Source organism: Balaenoptera borealis (assembly GCF_965194805.1).
Source record: "Balaenoptera borealis genome assembly, chromosome: 7".
In the NCBI taxonomy this organism is placed as follows: domain Eukaryota; kingdom Metazoa; phylum Chordata; class Mammalia; order Artiodactyla; family Balaenopteridae; genus Balaenoptera; species Balaenoptera borealis.
Window position 1 is genome coordinate 72,911,426 of NC_138864.1, and position 15,745 is coordinate 72,927,170.

A 15,745-nucleotide genomic window follows, 5' to 3' on the forward strand; every position below is an offset into this window, starting at 1 on the left:
CCTCCAATGTGCCAAAAGGAGAAAACACATATTGAAATTATTTCAGAAAGCTTTTTCTAAAAGAAGCATTACATTTTCCCCCAAAGTATTACATTATCAAGTTCATTTCAAAAACAGAACTCAAAACCCATTAAAAGCATTTCTAAATGAACAGTTGAAAAATGGTTGAGAACACTGCAGCCAGCTTAGTCAGCTCTATTATCATAAAATTAATCAACAGTATCCTAATTAACATCTTGAAATAAGCTCCCAAGGGAAACCCATCAGCCTGCCAAAAAAAAATGTTAAAAAAACAACATTTTTTTTAAGAAAACTGATGCATACTTCATAAACTTTCAAAAAACCTACAAAAGGTTTCTCTACAAGGTCACTAAATAAAGAGCTTCCACTTGATGTCTTTAAATCTCTCCACAAACTGGTGTGAACATGTAGGGTACATCAATGTATTGATAAATGCAATCACAAAAAGGCTTTTTAATCAGATAAAATAACCACTATGCCCCTTTACATTGGCCCTTGCCAGAAATGAGATTTAATTCTCATTTGAAACTTTTGCTTCTAAGGAGTAGTCCTTTATTTGTGCTTCAAGATAATGTACATATTTTTTAAAAGAGCCTAAATTACTGATCTAAAAACTGTAAGTCGATACATTCAAGAAAAAACAGGAAACTAGAGAAAGATAAACTATAAAAAGAAAAATTGTGCCTTTAATTAAGTCACTTAGAAATTACAGTTTAGTAAAGAAAGTACACTCAATTACAAAATGACTTCAAAAAGTTCATAGTCAACTAAACTTTTAAACTTAGAGCAATGGTGACAGAATACAAATGGCAGACACTTCATAATGGGACAGTATGCTGCTGGCCTTAAGAACACTGAAGTTCTCTGTTTACCAGAGAAAATAAAAAACAGAACACTAATTTTGCCCCAGGTTTCTTTGTAAAGGAATGTCCAAAAAGAAGAAAAAAAAAAAAGAGTTCAATTTCATTCTAGCCCATTTAGTAATAGACTGACGTCTGTGAGTGGTTTAAAACAATACTGTGGGGCTTCCCTGGTGGCACAGTGGTTAAGAATCCGCCTGCCAGTGCAGGGGACACGGGTTCTACCCCTGGTCCGGGAAGATCCCACATGCCACGGAGCAACTAAGCCCATGTGCCACAACTACTGAGCCTACGCTCTAGAGCCCACGAGCCACAACTACTGAGCCTGTGTGCCACAACTACTGAAGCCCACGTGCCTAGAGCCCGTGCTCCGCAACAAGAGAAGCCACCGCAATGCGAAGCCCTCACACCACAACAAAGAGTAGCCCCCGCTCACTGCAACTAGAGTAAGCCTGCGCGCAGCAACAAAGACCCAACACAGCCAAAAATAAATTTATATTAAAAAAAATTTATAAAATAATACTATGAATACGAACAAGCAGATGATTATCTCTTTTCATTTCCAATCTCTTTCCATTTAAAGAAAACAAAATGTTCCCCTGTTTACAGAAACACTATCCCTCTATCAACTCTGATCAGTGTACTATTTCATTTATTTCAATCTTTTTTTTTTTTTTTAGCTTCTGTGATTATTACTCATAACCATTATCACTGTTTTCAAGTGCTCAGCAAACGGACAGAAAGGCTACTATAACCAGACCCTGTGCTGAGCAGAGGGGGTCAACAGTAAGATCCGTTGCCACATTCCATAAGGCAGAGGGCCTGGTCTTTTCAAAAATGGGATGCCATGAAAAATATAAGAAGGGGAAGTGATTGTCTAAAATAAAAGACATGGACATATATACACACCAAATGTAAAATAGATAGCTAGTGGGAAGCAGCCGCATAGCACAGGGAGATCAGCTCAGTGCTTTGTGTCCACCTAGAGAGGTGGGATAGGGAGGGTGGGAGGGAGACGCAAGAGGGAGGAGATATGGGAATTTCTGTTTATGTATAGCTGACTCACTTTATTATACAGCAGAAACTAACACACCATTGTAAAGCAATTATACTCCAATAAAGATGTTAAAAAAGAATAAAAAATAAAAGAGCTAAACTGATACAAACTACTATATATAAAATAGATAAACAACAAGGTTCTACTGTACAGCACAGGGAACGATATTCAATAGCCTGTGATAAACCACAATGGGAAAGAATACGAAAAAGAACATATATACGTATAACTGAATCACTTCTCTGTACAGCAGAAATTTTAAATCAACTATACTTCAACACAATATTTTAAATCACTTATTTCAATTTTTAATGTTATATTTAAACTTTTATCTATGATTAAGGACTTCCTTCAAAATATTGCTACTATACAGAGAAAACCAACTGCCCAAATGCCTGGGCTCTTCCTTCTCACTTCCAAAATCTACCAGTCAACACCCTGCACATATATCCTGAGGGCTCTGTTGCTTCTTTCTTACCTGACACTCGGGTGCCACATATGTTCCTACACCAGTATTTCGTCAATAATTATTATCAGTTAATTTTAATTAGGGCAAAAATGATTCCCAATTGCCATATATTGAAAAATTAAGAATTGTACATTCTAATACAAGGCTCCTTCACAAATCACCTCACTTGCCTGAGTTATGCCATTCCAGATCCTTGATATGTGTTCTCACCAGGAAAACATATTTAAGTTTCCTTTCATCAGCTTATTGATTGAACTTCTAAGGCTTCCTTCCATTTTTCCTCTACTGAGCTAACCACTTTCATTTATAGAACTCAGTTACTAAAAGTCCACATCTTTTCATCAAACTAAATAAATAAATCTGATATGAGATAATCTCTTCCTAATCTTACCTGGTTTAAACAGGACAAATATAACTCAATATTATAAAACAAATTAAAACTTACTTAGGCTTATAAGAGATATTCACATCCCTGTCTGCCAGTAACAGCACTGACTTAAATACTTCCAAGAGGCCTGAGGTAATTTCTAAACTTCCTTAATTTTTTATCAAGAATAGTGCCAAAGAAAGTGGGCCACCCTAAAATGCATCATATTCTTCATCTCATTATTCAGCTCCTCTAAGTCTGTTCTTTCAACATTAAAGAACCTATCATACCTAATTCTGTTAATAAGTATCAAACAGAATTCATGCTTTACAAGGCTTCCTTTAAAAGCAAATAGCACCCCCATTCTCCTAGAGGTTCATCATTCTCTTTTCCTCACACTACATCAATCCATCAGCAGGAACAATTCAAAAGGAGTAGCCAACCCAACTCAGTTCACTTCCCACCTGTGGATTACATTACCTACAGACCTATGTTTCTTTAAGAATGAAAAAGAAAAATTGGTTACAGATGCTGACAGAAGCAACATTTATACACATGAAAAGACTGAAAGTATGTAAGGAAAATCAGCAAAGATGATTGCTTAAAAGCACCCTAGATGCTATCACAGAAGAGAGTTAAGACCCTGAGACAGAGGGGTAAAAGAAGGTAAGAGGGTAGAGAGTCCATTTAGAAGCAACCACACTCCACAAATCTGTACCATCTCATCAACCTTTACTATTTATGTGACTGAATCTTCCAGTTTCTCTATGAGGAAAAGAATAATATGGGAGAAAAACTGTTTGCAAACATATCTTCAAATAGTAGGCTCTAAAAGAAATGAAATATAAACTTAAAAACTAAAATAGATTCATATGAACAATACTTAAGTTATGACATACCGTACAGAGATCCTTATATTGCAGCTTTTGGAATTTTGTATCTGTGTTTCCTGCACATAGTTCCACATAACCAAGAACAACTTGAAACACGGTATTATGAATGGCTTGGGTGAAGTGCATATGAAGTTGATCCATTGCTGTCTATGGAAAGAAAAAACATACAACATAATCTCATATTATTAAAATAAATAAATTTCAGCAGATTTTAAAAACACGGGAAAAAGTCTTTACCAATTTTAGCTACAGCACGAATAACTATTATACACAGAATTATAAGTGTTGATTATTTGCAAATAACACTGCAAATAACCAGAACATCATTCCACTAAAGATAAATCTGAATTGTGAACACTGCTCTGTTGTTCTGTATTTATCACTGGTACCCATCCTGCCTTTTCCCAAACATGTCATGCATAATCACACCTTTGGACGCCTTCTGCCATCATTCCTTTACATTGTTCAGGATACTCAATGGTCATCTTCTCAGAGAAGCCTTTCCTGACTATCCTATATAAATCAGTACTTTGCATCACTCTATCCACTTACACTGACTTACTTCTTTAATGTTTGTCTCCCTCACTAGAAGGTAAGATACATGAGGGCCTATATCCAGGTGCCTGGAGCAATGCACATAGTAGGTACCAATAAATATTTAATGAGTGAAAGAATTCATCTAACGGGGGAAATCAGAAGCTATAGTTGTATTTTCAAAGGTCTTTAAACATGTCCCTCGAAATTACCAAATGTCTTCCTTCTAGTATTTTTCCCTAGGTATAGCTTCAGATATAAAAACTAATAAAGTACAATCAATAACCAAACTTCTTTATTCTTATTATAAAATGTAAATAGAGTTTAAATAGTTTGGTAAAGTCTTCAATTTCCTTCTCTAAGACAAGAGACCATTTAAGGGAAGAAAACATTTACACCTATCATGTTTGGATGTTCTCTAGAAAAATGTATAATCCTATATTTGCAGAAGATATAATTAATTTTCAAACTGTGGCCTCTACTTCAAATTTTTCAAGGAAGCCCTTGAGCAGTAAGAGTATGTAAAGCCATGCATCATGGGAGCAGTGAGGACATTGTGAGGATAATAGAACCCTTTGAAAAATCTGATACATGCAACGGACCTGTTTTACAACAAATGTACACAATGCACAAAAGTTCACATACCACTTTGAGGGAGTCGTGATGGCCCATCTAGGAACCATGAGGCTCCAAATTTAGAAGTTCTTATTCGGGACCAAGAGTTGAGGTAAAAAAGACTACAATCCTCTCCCACTGAATTATCTCATAATATACTTTTTAAAAAAACCTACATAGAATGGTGAAACTATTAAACCTGAGAAACACTTCATAGTTTAAAACAGACTTCTGGGCTTCCCTGGTGGTGCAGTGGTTGAGAATCCGCCTGCCAGTGCAGAGGACACGGGTTCGAGCCCTGGTCTGGGAAGATCCCACATGCCGCGGAGCAACTGGGCCCGTGAGCCACAACTACTGAGCCTGCGCGTCTGGAGCCTGTGCTCCGCGACAAGAGAGGCCGCGATGAAGAGTGGCCCCCGCTCGCTGCAACTAGAGAAAACCCTTGCACAGAAACGAAGACCCAACACAGCCAAAAATAAATTAATTAATTAATAAATTTAAAAAAAAACTTTATAAAAAAAAGACTTCTGTAATGTTTTAATCATACTACACACACTCTGAGCCTATGAGATCATGTTACTATTGTTAATACAACATAAAAATTTACTTTGTTAAATGAAACTTTTTAAGCACACTATATTAATAATAATATTCAAACTTAAGCAATCATAAAGATCAACAGATTCCTGATTAAGAAAAAAGAAAACATCCTTTCAGAACTAACCTGTGTTTTTCCAAGAAGTCGATAAGCTTGTTGAACCTTGGTATAATGGTTAATGTCAAAATTCTTGCAGATTTTGGACAGAGCAACATCCAACTGTTCCTGTATAATTAAAAGAGGAGGCAAGAGGTGGTTAAGGAATTATATTTTTAAGGTAGTAAAAAGAAAATATTAAGACTAATTTCTCACTTTTAACTAATATCTAAACACATTTACTATTACACTGGATTTAATAGTCAAAAACAAATTTAAATAAAAATATAAATAAATTATAATTCTTATTACCAGCTATACTCAAGTTTATTGAGACGTTATTAATATGTGAGTTTTTTAAAAAACCATGCCTAGTGTTTCAAGGGACACAAAATAATTATCATAGTCTCTAAAGGAATTTTAGTTTTTAATTTTACTTAACTATGTTTCCTCAAGCATCTGCTAAAATCTTACAATTATATGAACTGAGTTTGTAGGACTACTGAAAAATAAAACAATCCTTCTGTAAATCACTGAAAAGCATTGATAATTTTCAAGAAAACTACATTGACCTTAAAAGTACATACCTCAAGGTACTGCCCCTTTTATATCTAAATGTACCAACTCTGTTTATGGGTTTCTATCTCAATGATTTCATTTTAAGATAAATATTATTCTGTACTTATATAGAAAATTATAAGAATGAAGAAAACTGAGCCTTGAAAGAAAGTCCTCATTAAAACATTCACGTGATTATTTACTTAAGGGATTTTCAAAGCAGTTCTATTTATGTTTATCAAATAAACTGTCATTCTTACAATTAGGAAATAATTGCATTTATGATCAAAAACTACTTTCACAAAAGTCATTTGAAAGTCTAGCCTCAACTTTTCTAAGTACTCTCATCAGGAAAACAATAAAATAAAGTACCAGAAGAAACCAAATAATTCGTATTAAGTTTATTTAAATGAGCACTCTGCTTTGCAAAGATTCTGAGGAAAGAGATGAACTCTGAATAAATGTAGGAGGAAAAGGCTTTATGCTCACAATAACATAGCTTTTCCTTTCCAGTTTCTACATATTTGATGAATTGTATGAGATATTATTATGAGGTTTAGGAATTTAGGAGGGTTATCATCAGCCAATAATCATTCTTAAATAAATAAACTCACTAAACTAAAAAGGAGTAGCAGTTGATACTCAAAAAATAATTAATACATGGTAAGTATTTTGCCTGTAATTTACATGAGAACACACCTTTGACTAACAGTTTAGGGATCTTGCTGAATATGGTAATATTTTCAAATACTCTTTTCAGATCCCACAATTCCTAAAGTATTATTGAGAGTACAAGTAAATTAATATTAACTTGACCATGCACAGATATTCCAAATGAAAAACACAAAGTATAGTGATGTAGAAACACTGATACTAACATGAAAGTCAAAACATAAGATGCATCTACGCTATTCAGAAACCTCTGAAAAGAAAAAGTCATTTAACTTAATATATAATTCTTCTTACCTCAATTTGCTCTAAAGTATCTTGCAGCTTTGAATTCAGTTCACTATTAAATAAAACAGAATTAGGTGTGTCAATCTTTAAAAGAGACAAACTGAATAATTAAATGCACAGATCAATAGTATGAGCAGTAAGTTGTGCTGCTGATCCTACAGACAGTACAAAAAGGCAAGAAAAATAAATAAAAGGAAAAGAATTAGAAAGGAAGAAATAGAAGAGTCATCACTAGCAGCAACAGGACTGTGTGGGCAGAAAATCCTCAAGAATCTATAGATAAAACTAAGAACTTAAGAATTAAATACTGATAGCAAGTTTTAAAGATAATAAGTATAATATAGATGAAAAGTAAAATGTCAAAAATAAAATTAATCTCTATATATTAGAAACAAAGAATTAGACAATGAAATTTTTAAAAATACAATTTCAGGGGCTTCCCTGGTGGCGCAGTGGTTGAGAGTCTGCTTGCCAATGCAGGGGACACGGGTTCGAGCCCTGGTCCAGGAAGATCCCACGTGCCGTGGAGCAACTAAGCCCGTGTGCTACAACTGCTGAGCCTGCACGCCTGGAGCCTGTGCTCCGCAACAAGAGAGGCCGCGACGGTGAGAGGCCCGCGCACCGCGATGAAGTGGCCCCCGCTTGCCACAACTAGAGAAAGCCCTCGCGCAGAAACGAAGACCCAACACAGACATAAATAAATAAATAAACAAATACTTTAAAAAAAATACAATTTCAAAAAACCAAATACCTGGGAATAAATCAAATAAAAAATATACAATACAAAATACAGCTAAAATAAAGAAGACAACTACATAGAGGTATATACCATGTAAACAGACTAAAACCTTCAATATTGTTGATATCAGTTCTCACCAAAATGATCTCCTAGAATAACTGAAATTCTAATCAAAATCCCAGAAGGCTTTTTAATGTAGAAACTGACAAGCTGCTTCTAAAATTTATGTGGAAATTCAAAGGGCTAAGACCAGTCAAGAATACTGTGAAGAACAATGCTGTAAGACATATACTAAAATAGGTTAAGGCTTATTATAAAGTTACAGCAATAAGATAGTGTGGTACTTATTATAAGGATACATAAACAGATCAACAGAACAGAAAAAAAACAAAGGGTAAAAGCCTTAAACAGATACTTGACAAAGGAGATATCCAATTGGCCAATAAAACATATAAATATGCACTCCATCAGGCATTCAGGAAATGCAAATTAAAACTGCAATAAGACACTATAACAAAAGACCAGAATGGCTAAAACTATTTTTTAAAAATTAAAAATGACATCAACAAACGTTGGCAAGGATGTAGAACAAAAGGAACACGCAATCCAATCCTGGAGGAAGGGAAAGCTGATAGCACCTCTTGGGAAACTGTTAACAGCTCCTAAAACTCAACACACAAATACTCTATGTCCCAGAAGTCCTAGATATGTATCTTTCATAAGTGCATATACAATCCTTGCAGCATGATTTGTAATAGGCAAAATGAAGCAACTCAATTGTCTGTGAACAATTAAATGGGTAAAGTGAGATATATTTATGATGAAATACTATAGCAATGAAAATATACTACCTGATTCTCAAAAACATAATATTGGACAAAAAGAAGTCAGTTTGTATAAATGGAATCATACAGTATGCACTTTTTAAAGTTCAAAACAGGCAAAACTAACGTTAGTGACAGAAGCCAGAACACTGGTTACCTTGGGAAAATAATGACTGGAATGGGGCATGAAGGAAGTTTCTGGGGTACTAGAAATGTTCTAGTTCTGTTTCTGTTTCTGGGAGGTAATTACACAATTATGTTCACTTTGTAAAAATATATTGAGTTATACACTTAGGATATGTGATTTTATCTGATTTTTTTCCCCTTTAATTCTCCCTAGGTCAGTATTTTTAAAAAACTAATATTATTTGAATTATAATATCCCAATATTAAAAAAGATCTGTGGTATCTAACAACATAAATACAATTTTAGAGAAAACATTTTTAACAAAAGAGGTTAAGGCAAAACTAAAATAAAACAGTAAGAACAAGTGGAAGATGTAGTTTAATACACCAAAATTATACAAGGTTTTTTACAACTGTCATCTGATTATATACGTGACTCTCAAAGTCCTAGCAGCCAAAACAAATAGGGAAGCCCAGAGTACACAATTCAGTGTCCAAAATATCAAAATACACCAGTAACTCAAGAGAAAAAACAAAACAAAGAGGAAAAAAATCACTTTTGTTGGCATTGAGAGAGAAAATTGTGCCAGTCTTGATAAAGAGGATAGCAATATTTTATCTCCTAAGGAACAACACCCTTGGTAACAGCCTTACAGAATATACAATATGGATTCATGGACTCCTTGTCTTTGCTTCTTATAGAGCCTTTTAATGCAAACTGAGGATATAACACCAAAGTGGTTTGACAGAGAGAGAGAGAGAGAGAGAGAGAGAGAGAGAGAGAGAGAGAGAGAGAGAGAGAGAGAGAGAGAGAGAGAGATACCAATGCAAAGCAATTTGTCAGAAAAGTAAAACCAATAATAATACAAGTACCCAGTTTCTGATGGTCTCAAAGATAAACATCCAAACACGTAAAGGAATTAGACCATTTTCTACAAATATTATTTATCATAAGCATGCTTTTGATTAAGGTTGAGAATTGAAGATTATATTCTCTAGTAAACACTGAGAATGAACAAATCTTCAGGATTTGACAATCAACAGTGTAGGATTAATACCTTATTTTAAAAATTAGGGTCTCTAACCAGGATTTATGCCTGAAAAATAGCCACAAACATAAATATACGTTAAGGAAATACTTGTAGGCGGGAGTGAGATTTTCCTTAAAAAAATGATTCTGAGAATTTCTGTCTGAAAAAGAATAAATGAATGAATAAAAAAAAAAAAAGGAATGAGAGCTAAAGGCTCCAAAATAATACCTGTAAAAGGATAGCCATGATAGCACCTTAGCACTTAGAATTAAATAATTTCTCATTCCACCCAATTTAAAAAAAAAAAAAAAATCAGTATCAACTCCCAGAGTTGTTCCTTCTCCCATGTTCTCTCTCTTTTGATTCATATGACTACCACCCATTCAATCCAAGCTGGAAATTCCAGAGTCATCTTTAATTCTTCTCTCTCTTCATATATAACTGGTAATCAGACCCTGATGATTCTACCATTTCAGTATTTCTCATATCCACCTATGCTTCTCCTTTATCAAGTTTGTGTTCTAAATCAAGTATTATCACTTAATAACCTCCTGATGAATCTCTGCAGACAACACACACATCCCACCCTTCAACTCATACATCCATTTATTTGACAAACACCATTGACCTGCATACCAAACATTGTACAACAAACTCCAAAAAGCTTTCAGGGATAGCTCTGAGCAGGGGTCTAACTCCAGACTGGATTTGGTCAACATTCTGTTTGATTTGGCAGATGCATCATTTTCAAATAGCTTGTATGTGAAAGGCTTTAGGCAAGGCCTGACAGTCCTGTGGACCTGAGCATTTCCTGCTGCCATCTGGCAGCTTCACATATATGTTACCTGCCTGGTCCCTAAAGACATCTGAGTTTGCAGTTCCTAAGTAAAGCAGAAATAAAAATCACATTAATCCACTGCTTTAAAATGTTTGATGGCTCCCCATTAAACCAAGGATAAAGCCCCAAATTAGCATGGCACATAAGACTTAACAATTGACATGAAAAATCAACTTCCCATTCACTTTTCAGTGCCTATACAGTTGACCCCTGAACAACAGGGATTGGAACTGCGCTGGTCGACTTATAAGCAGACATTTTTCAATAGTAAATACTACAGCACTACATAATCCTCAGTTGGTTGAATCCTCGGAAGCAGAATCACAGATTCAGAGTATAATTTATAACTATATAAGTTATACATGGATTTTCGACTGAGCTGAGGGTTAGCGCCCTTCACCCCTACATTGTTCAAGGGTCAACTGTATTTTAGTCATATGGACTATGTGCAACTCCCCAGACAAACCCCAGACTTTCACACCCTCTGTTCTTGCATATAATGTTCACAATAACTATAAAGTACATTCTCCTTTTCTCACTTGGGCCCAAATGTCCATCTATCTTCCAAATGTCATCTTTTCTCAGAAGTCTTCCTCTGCTGACTGTTCCCTTAAGTTTCACAATGCTCTGTTTACAGCACCCTGAATTATAGTAAAGAAATATCTGTGACTATCTGTCAGAGCAGGCTGTGGCTTATTCCCCAGTGATGCCCCAGGACTAACTAAACTCACTGCCTGACTCAGAGCAGGTAATAAATATCTGCAAAGTCAAATTTGCAATTTAAACATAAAATGACAAAATTTTACCATCATTCTTTCAGCCCCCATTTTCTACTTCAATTAAAAAAAAAAAGAACTACAGAGAAAAAAAAAAGGAGAATGTTTTAGAAGAAAAAGAGTCAGACTAGACTCTGGGTCTACAGGTGCCTTAGTGAAAGAAAAAGAGATAAGCAGAGTGGAAGCTGGTTCCGCTCCTCTATCACACAGGGCTCAGAAGTTCACCTAAGACTGAAGCTAGAGACACAGATATGGAGAGGCAAGAACACCCAGAATAATAAACATCAGAACTGGTAAACATATTCTTTCAGGGAATATTGTGAGTTTGGATAAAAAAGGGATATATCTAAACTAATTCATAGGTGAGAGTAATGATTTTTTCAGCTTCTCAATTGAAAAAAATGGGCTTTAGAGTTTATTTACAATATTATTATAAATCTAGACGTTTTTATTGCTTCTATTATTTACGGTTAAAATGATTTTATAGCCTATATATTAAGAGTTAATGCAAACATGGCAATGTAAATAGTATGCAGAAAATTTTAAATATAAAATTTATAAATCAAACATTTTGGTCTTATTAAAAATGTTTTCAGGGCTTCCTTGGTGGCACAGCGGTTGAGAATCTGCCTGCCAATGCAGGGGACACGGGTTCGAGCCCTGGTCTGGGAGGATCCCACATGCCGCAGAGCAACTAGGCCCGTGAGCCACAACTACTGAGCCTGTGCGCCTGGAGCCTGTGCTCCGCCACAAGAGAGGCCGCGACAGTGAGAGGCCCGCGCACCGCGATGAAGAGTGGCCCCCGCTTGCCGCAACTAGAGAAAGCCCTTGCACAGAAACGAAAACCCAACACAGCCATAAATAAATATTAAAAAAAAAAAAAAAGTTTTCAAAATCTACAACTGTACTTTGATAACAGTTTGCTACTAATTAAAGATACATATGTAAAAATGTGATTAACGAGTGGACATATTAAATGTACAGCCTTTAAAGAAACCCTTAGCCATCTTTTAGAAACCTGAATTCCAGTTATTTCAGTCAATTAATCAAAGTATGTAAAAAGGACCTATTCATAAACATTTGGATAAATAAAAGCTACATTACAGTCAAAAAAAATTACCAGTTGTAAGATGAAAGGCTAAAAGCTATTAAAGGCTATCTGCAAGTGAATGGAATGAATCAAACAATTTGGGGGGGGCATTTTTATAATCACTATAGAAAATATTAAAGTAACACATCCATAAATAATTAAAAGTTTTCTTTTAAATAACTGATCTGGACACACACTTGCAAAATGCATCTTAGAAAGTTGCATATAAATCAAAATTTTGTACAAATTTGACTTGCTGAAAGACACAATAGTGTGAAAGTAATTAGCCTCTTAATGATCCTTCCCTGTTCTGTTATTAAGCCATGTGATTTAAGACAAGTCTCTTAATAACTCTGGGCATCAGCTTCCTATGCAAAAGTGGGCTGGATCTAAAAGGTTGCTTCTAGCTCTAAAGTTTCAAGATTCCATTATATGCTGAACACCAGTTACCCAATTACCACATCTTTATATATGGTTCAGTAGAGTGCTAAAACTTCTGAAATACGTGTAAGTAAAATTTATTCTTCCAAGTTTATACTGTATGTCCATGGCCCCTGGAAACTCCAGTCTGTTTAGATCAAAGGTCTATTCCAATGATTTCAGTCTACTCACTGCTGCTGAGTTTATCAACAGACCTCACAGAAAACGTGATTTTCAAACACTTTGAAGCTAAACAAACAACTCTGAGGTACCATGAAGTGCACATGATCCTTCAAACCATGAACAAACTGTAAAAGAACTCTGAAGATCACTTTGGATCTACCCAGATCTCTGCCCACACACTGTTCAGAAATCCCTGACCTAACCCAGAACACAATCATTCACCACAGAAAAAGCCTAGAGTCAATTACTAAGGACACTAAAAATGTTCACAACATCTCCAAACTTTACGAATTGTAATTCCAGAGCAGATGTCAGGCTCAAGAACCAAATCTACCCAACCGGCTATGTTTCTAAATAAAGTTTTATTGAAACACAGCCATATGCATTTGTTTACATATCATCTAAGGCAGCTCTTGGTCTTCAAGGGCAGAGCTGAATAGTTGCAACCGAGACCTTATGGCCTGCAAAGCTTAAAATATTTATTATCTGGCCCTTTAAAGACAAAGGCCCTCTGCCAACCCTGTGCTAGAGTTCAGCAGAAGACCTTTTAGTTGGTCAACTGATCAAAGTTAAAACAAGAATATTTACGTGTACTGAATATTTTAACTAAAATTGCATAAAGGTACTTCATTCACCCATTTCTGATTTCAAGTCAAGGTCTTGTCTTTTCATTTGACTGGAGCTTTAACTTCTTAGTCTCATATGAGCCAAATGACTAGTAAATTGTCTGTAATTTCAAGTTTCAGTTTCTCAAAAGTAAAGCAGGAGCTTAAAAACAAATGCAAAACAATCCAAATGTCAGATCACACACTACCTTACATGCCCCTATTTTTTATGAGTTGTCTCATCTACAAAAAATTCAAAAGGAAATTTATTTTTAACAATATGTTGTTTTTCCAATGCATTCAACTTACTTTCAAAAACTATTTCATCTCATTAGTTTATTTACTTAAACAACATAAATACAGTAGCAAACACAACTGGCAGAAATAGGTTTTAGGAAAAAATACAATTAACTCTAGTAAGAATATAACTCAGATACTGGAGCAGAACAATGTAAATTGGCCTACTAGCCATGAGCTTCCACTACACATAATAGCTATCACATTGGTAGACAGTCTAGCATAGTTGTGGTTTAAGAAAAACAAGCTCTGCATCCCAACAGATCTAAGTTTAAATCCTGGCTTTGCCACTTGTTTTATAGAGCATCGACATCCTCATCTATAAAAGAGGGACAATAACAACACCTCTGAGGAATATTTTGTTAATGCTAAATAAGAAAAAGTAAGGAAAATGACAAGTACAGCGCTTGACACATAGTAAAGGCCAAAATTTTTTAAGTATTATTATACCATCATCACTATCACCATCATCATGATTCAATATTTAAAAGCTGAAAAGTAAAGCTTTAGTGAGAAAACCTTATTAAAATATAATTTAGAATTACTGTATAGTCAGTGCTGCCTTAGCTAATGGTGCCTAGCTTCTACTCCCACTCCTATAAATGTCAGTATTTCCCATTCCTGCTGGGGTATGGGAAGTGAGCCATTCACAGCTTGAACATCTCTGATGGCTTTCGTTTACGCACTCTGTGCTCTTAACTAGCATATTATCCCACAGTCCTGCCTGTTAACTGCCTGTTATTACAAACTCCTAGAGAAATAAATTTCAAGAGCTCTTGGTATAACAAGCAACATAGCATCTCAAGCAATTAAGCATTAAATAATACTTCATTCTTGTCTCATCATCTAGGAGTAAAGAGTGACACAGGACTTTTCTAGACAGGTGAAATTTTATAACTTCAAGTAGAAAAAAAATCCTAAAAATTCTAAAGGAAAGACACATTTATGGTGGAATGAGAATGAAAGTAGCATCTGACTTTGTCCTACAAAACAGAAGGCTAGAATAGACAGCTGAGCAATGCCTTCCATTTTCTAAGGAAAAAAATAATTTTTCTTTCAATTGTGTATGGACTAAATTAAGGTCATTTCAAAATCTGAACATTTACACCCCATGTATCCCGTATCAAAAAAAATAATTTTCAGAGAGGTAACTATAACAACACAAGACAAAGAAATACACAAAAAAGGAATATTACAAAGAAATGATAGCAGCTGAGTCATAGCTTTTCTCATTCTAACAGATTTATCACCACGAAATGAACTAAATGAGCGCTATGCTTCTTCAGGAGCCAGAAGGCCTTGCTAGAAATTTTCAAATATATTCAACATATTAGAGCTAATTTACTATTCACCCAACTTAATAAGTATAAATGACATAATCAAGTTTTTAATAGTGACAGTTAATCACTGTCAAAATGGATAAAATCAAAATATTACTGGTACTACCCAACTATGCACTTCCTAATCAAATAAAAAGTGGTCGCTTCAATATGCATAATCCTAAAGAAAAAAAAATATCATCTCTAGGGGGAAAATACCTAGTTATTCGATACCCAGCACAGACCTATGATGTGAGAGTATATTAAAAGAAAAAATTTAATCCAAAGCTGTATTAATGTTTTGTTCTATCATAATCCTTTTATTTTTTCAGATACTAACAATCAACATCTACAATATCAGTGCGTCCTGCTCACTGAGAGCCAGATTCTCCATACAGGGGGGACTAAGGGACTACATTCTAGGGTAAGTATGAATTTAATTTGAAACTGGGTTTCCTTGGCAAGCTCACTA

General features: G+C 35.0%; 1 protein-coding gene across 3 annotated transcripts in view; it reads right to left on the reverse strand.

Moving 5' to 3' along the window:
• Window positions 1–15,745, reverse strand: part of VPS50 (VPS50 subunit of EARP/GARPII complex) — a 128,873-nt gene that overhangs the window by 84,322 nt on the left and 28,806 nt on the right. For all 3 annotated transcript variants that reach the window (XR_014246423.1, XM_082398262.1, XM_082398261.1), the window contains 3 exons: window positions 7,035–7,077; window positions 5,541–5,639; window positions 3,674–3,814 (listed from right to left, as the gene is read on the reverse strand). Coding sequence is in view for 2 of the 3 variants with exons in the window: in XM_082398262.1 (XP_082254388.1) it covers window positions 3,674–3,814; window positions 5,541–5,639; window positions 7,035–7,077 (283 nt within the window). In the remaining variant the exon portion in view is untranslated. The remainder of the gene's footprint in view (window positions 1–3,673; window positions 3,815–5,540; window positions 5,640–7,034; window positions 7,078–15,745) is intronic.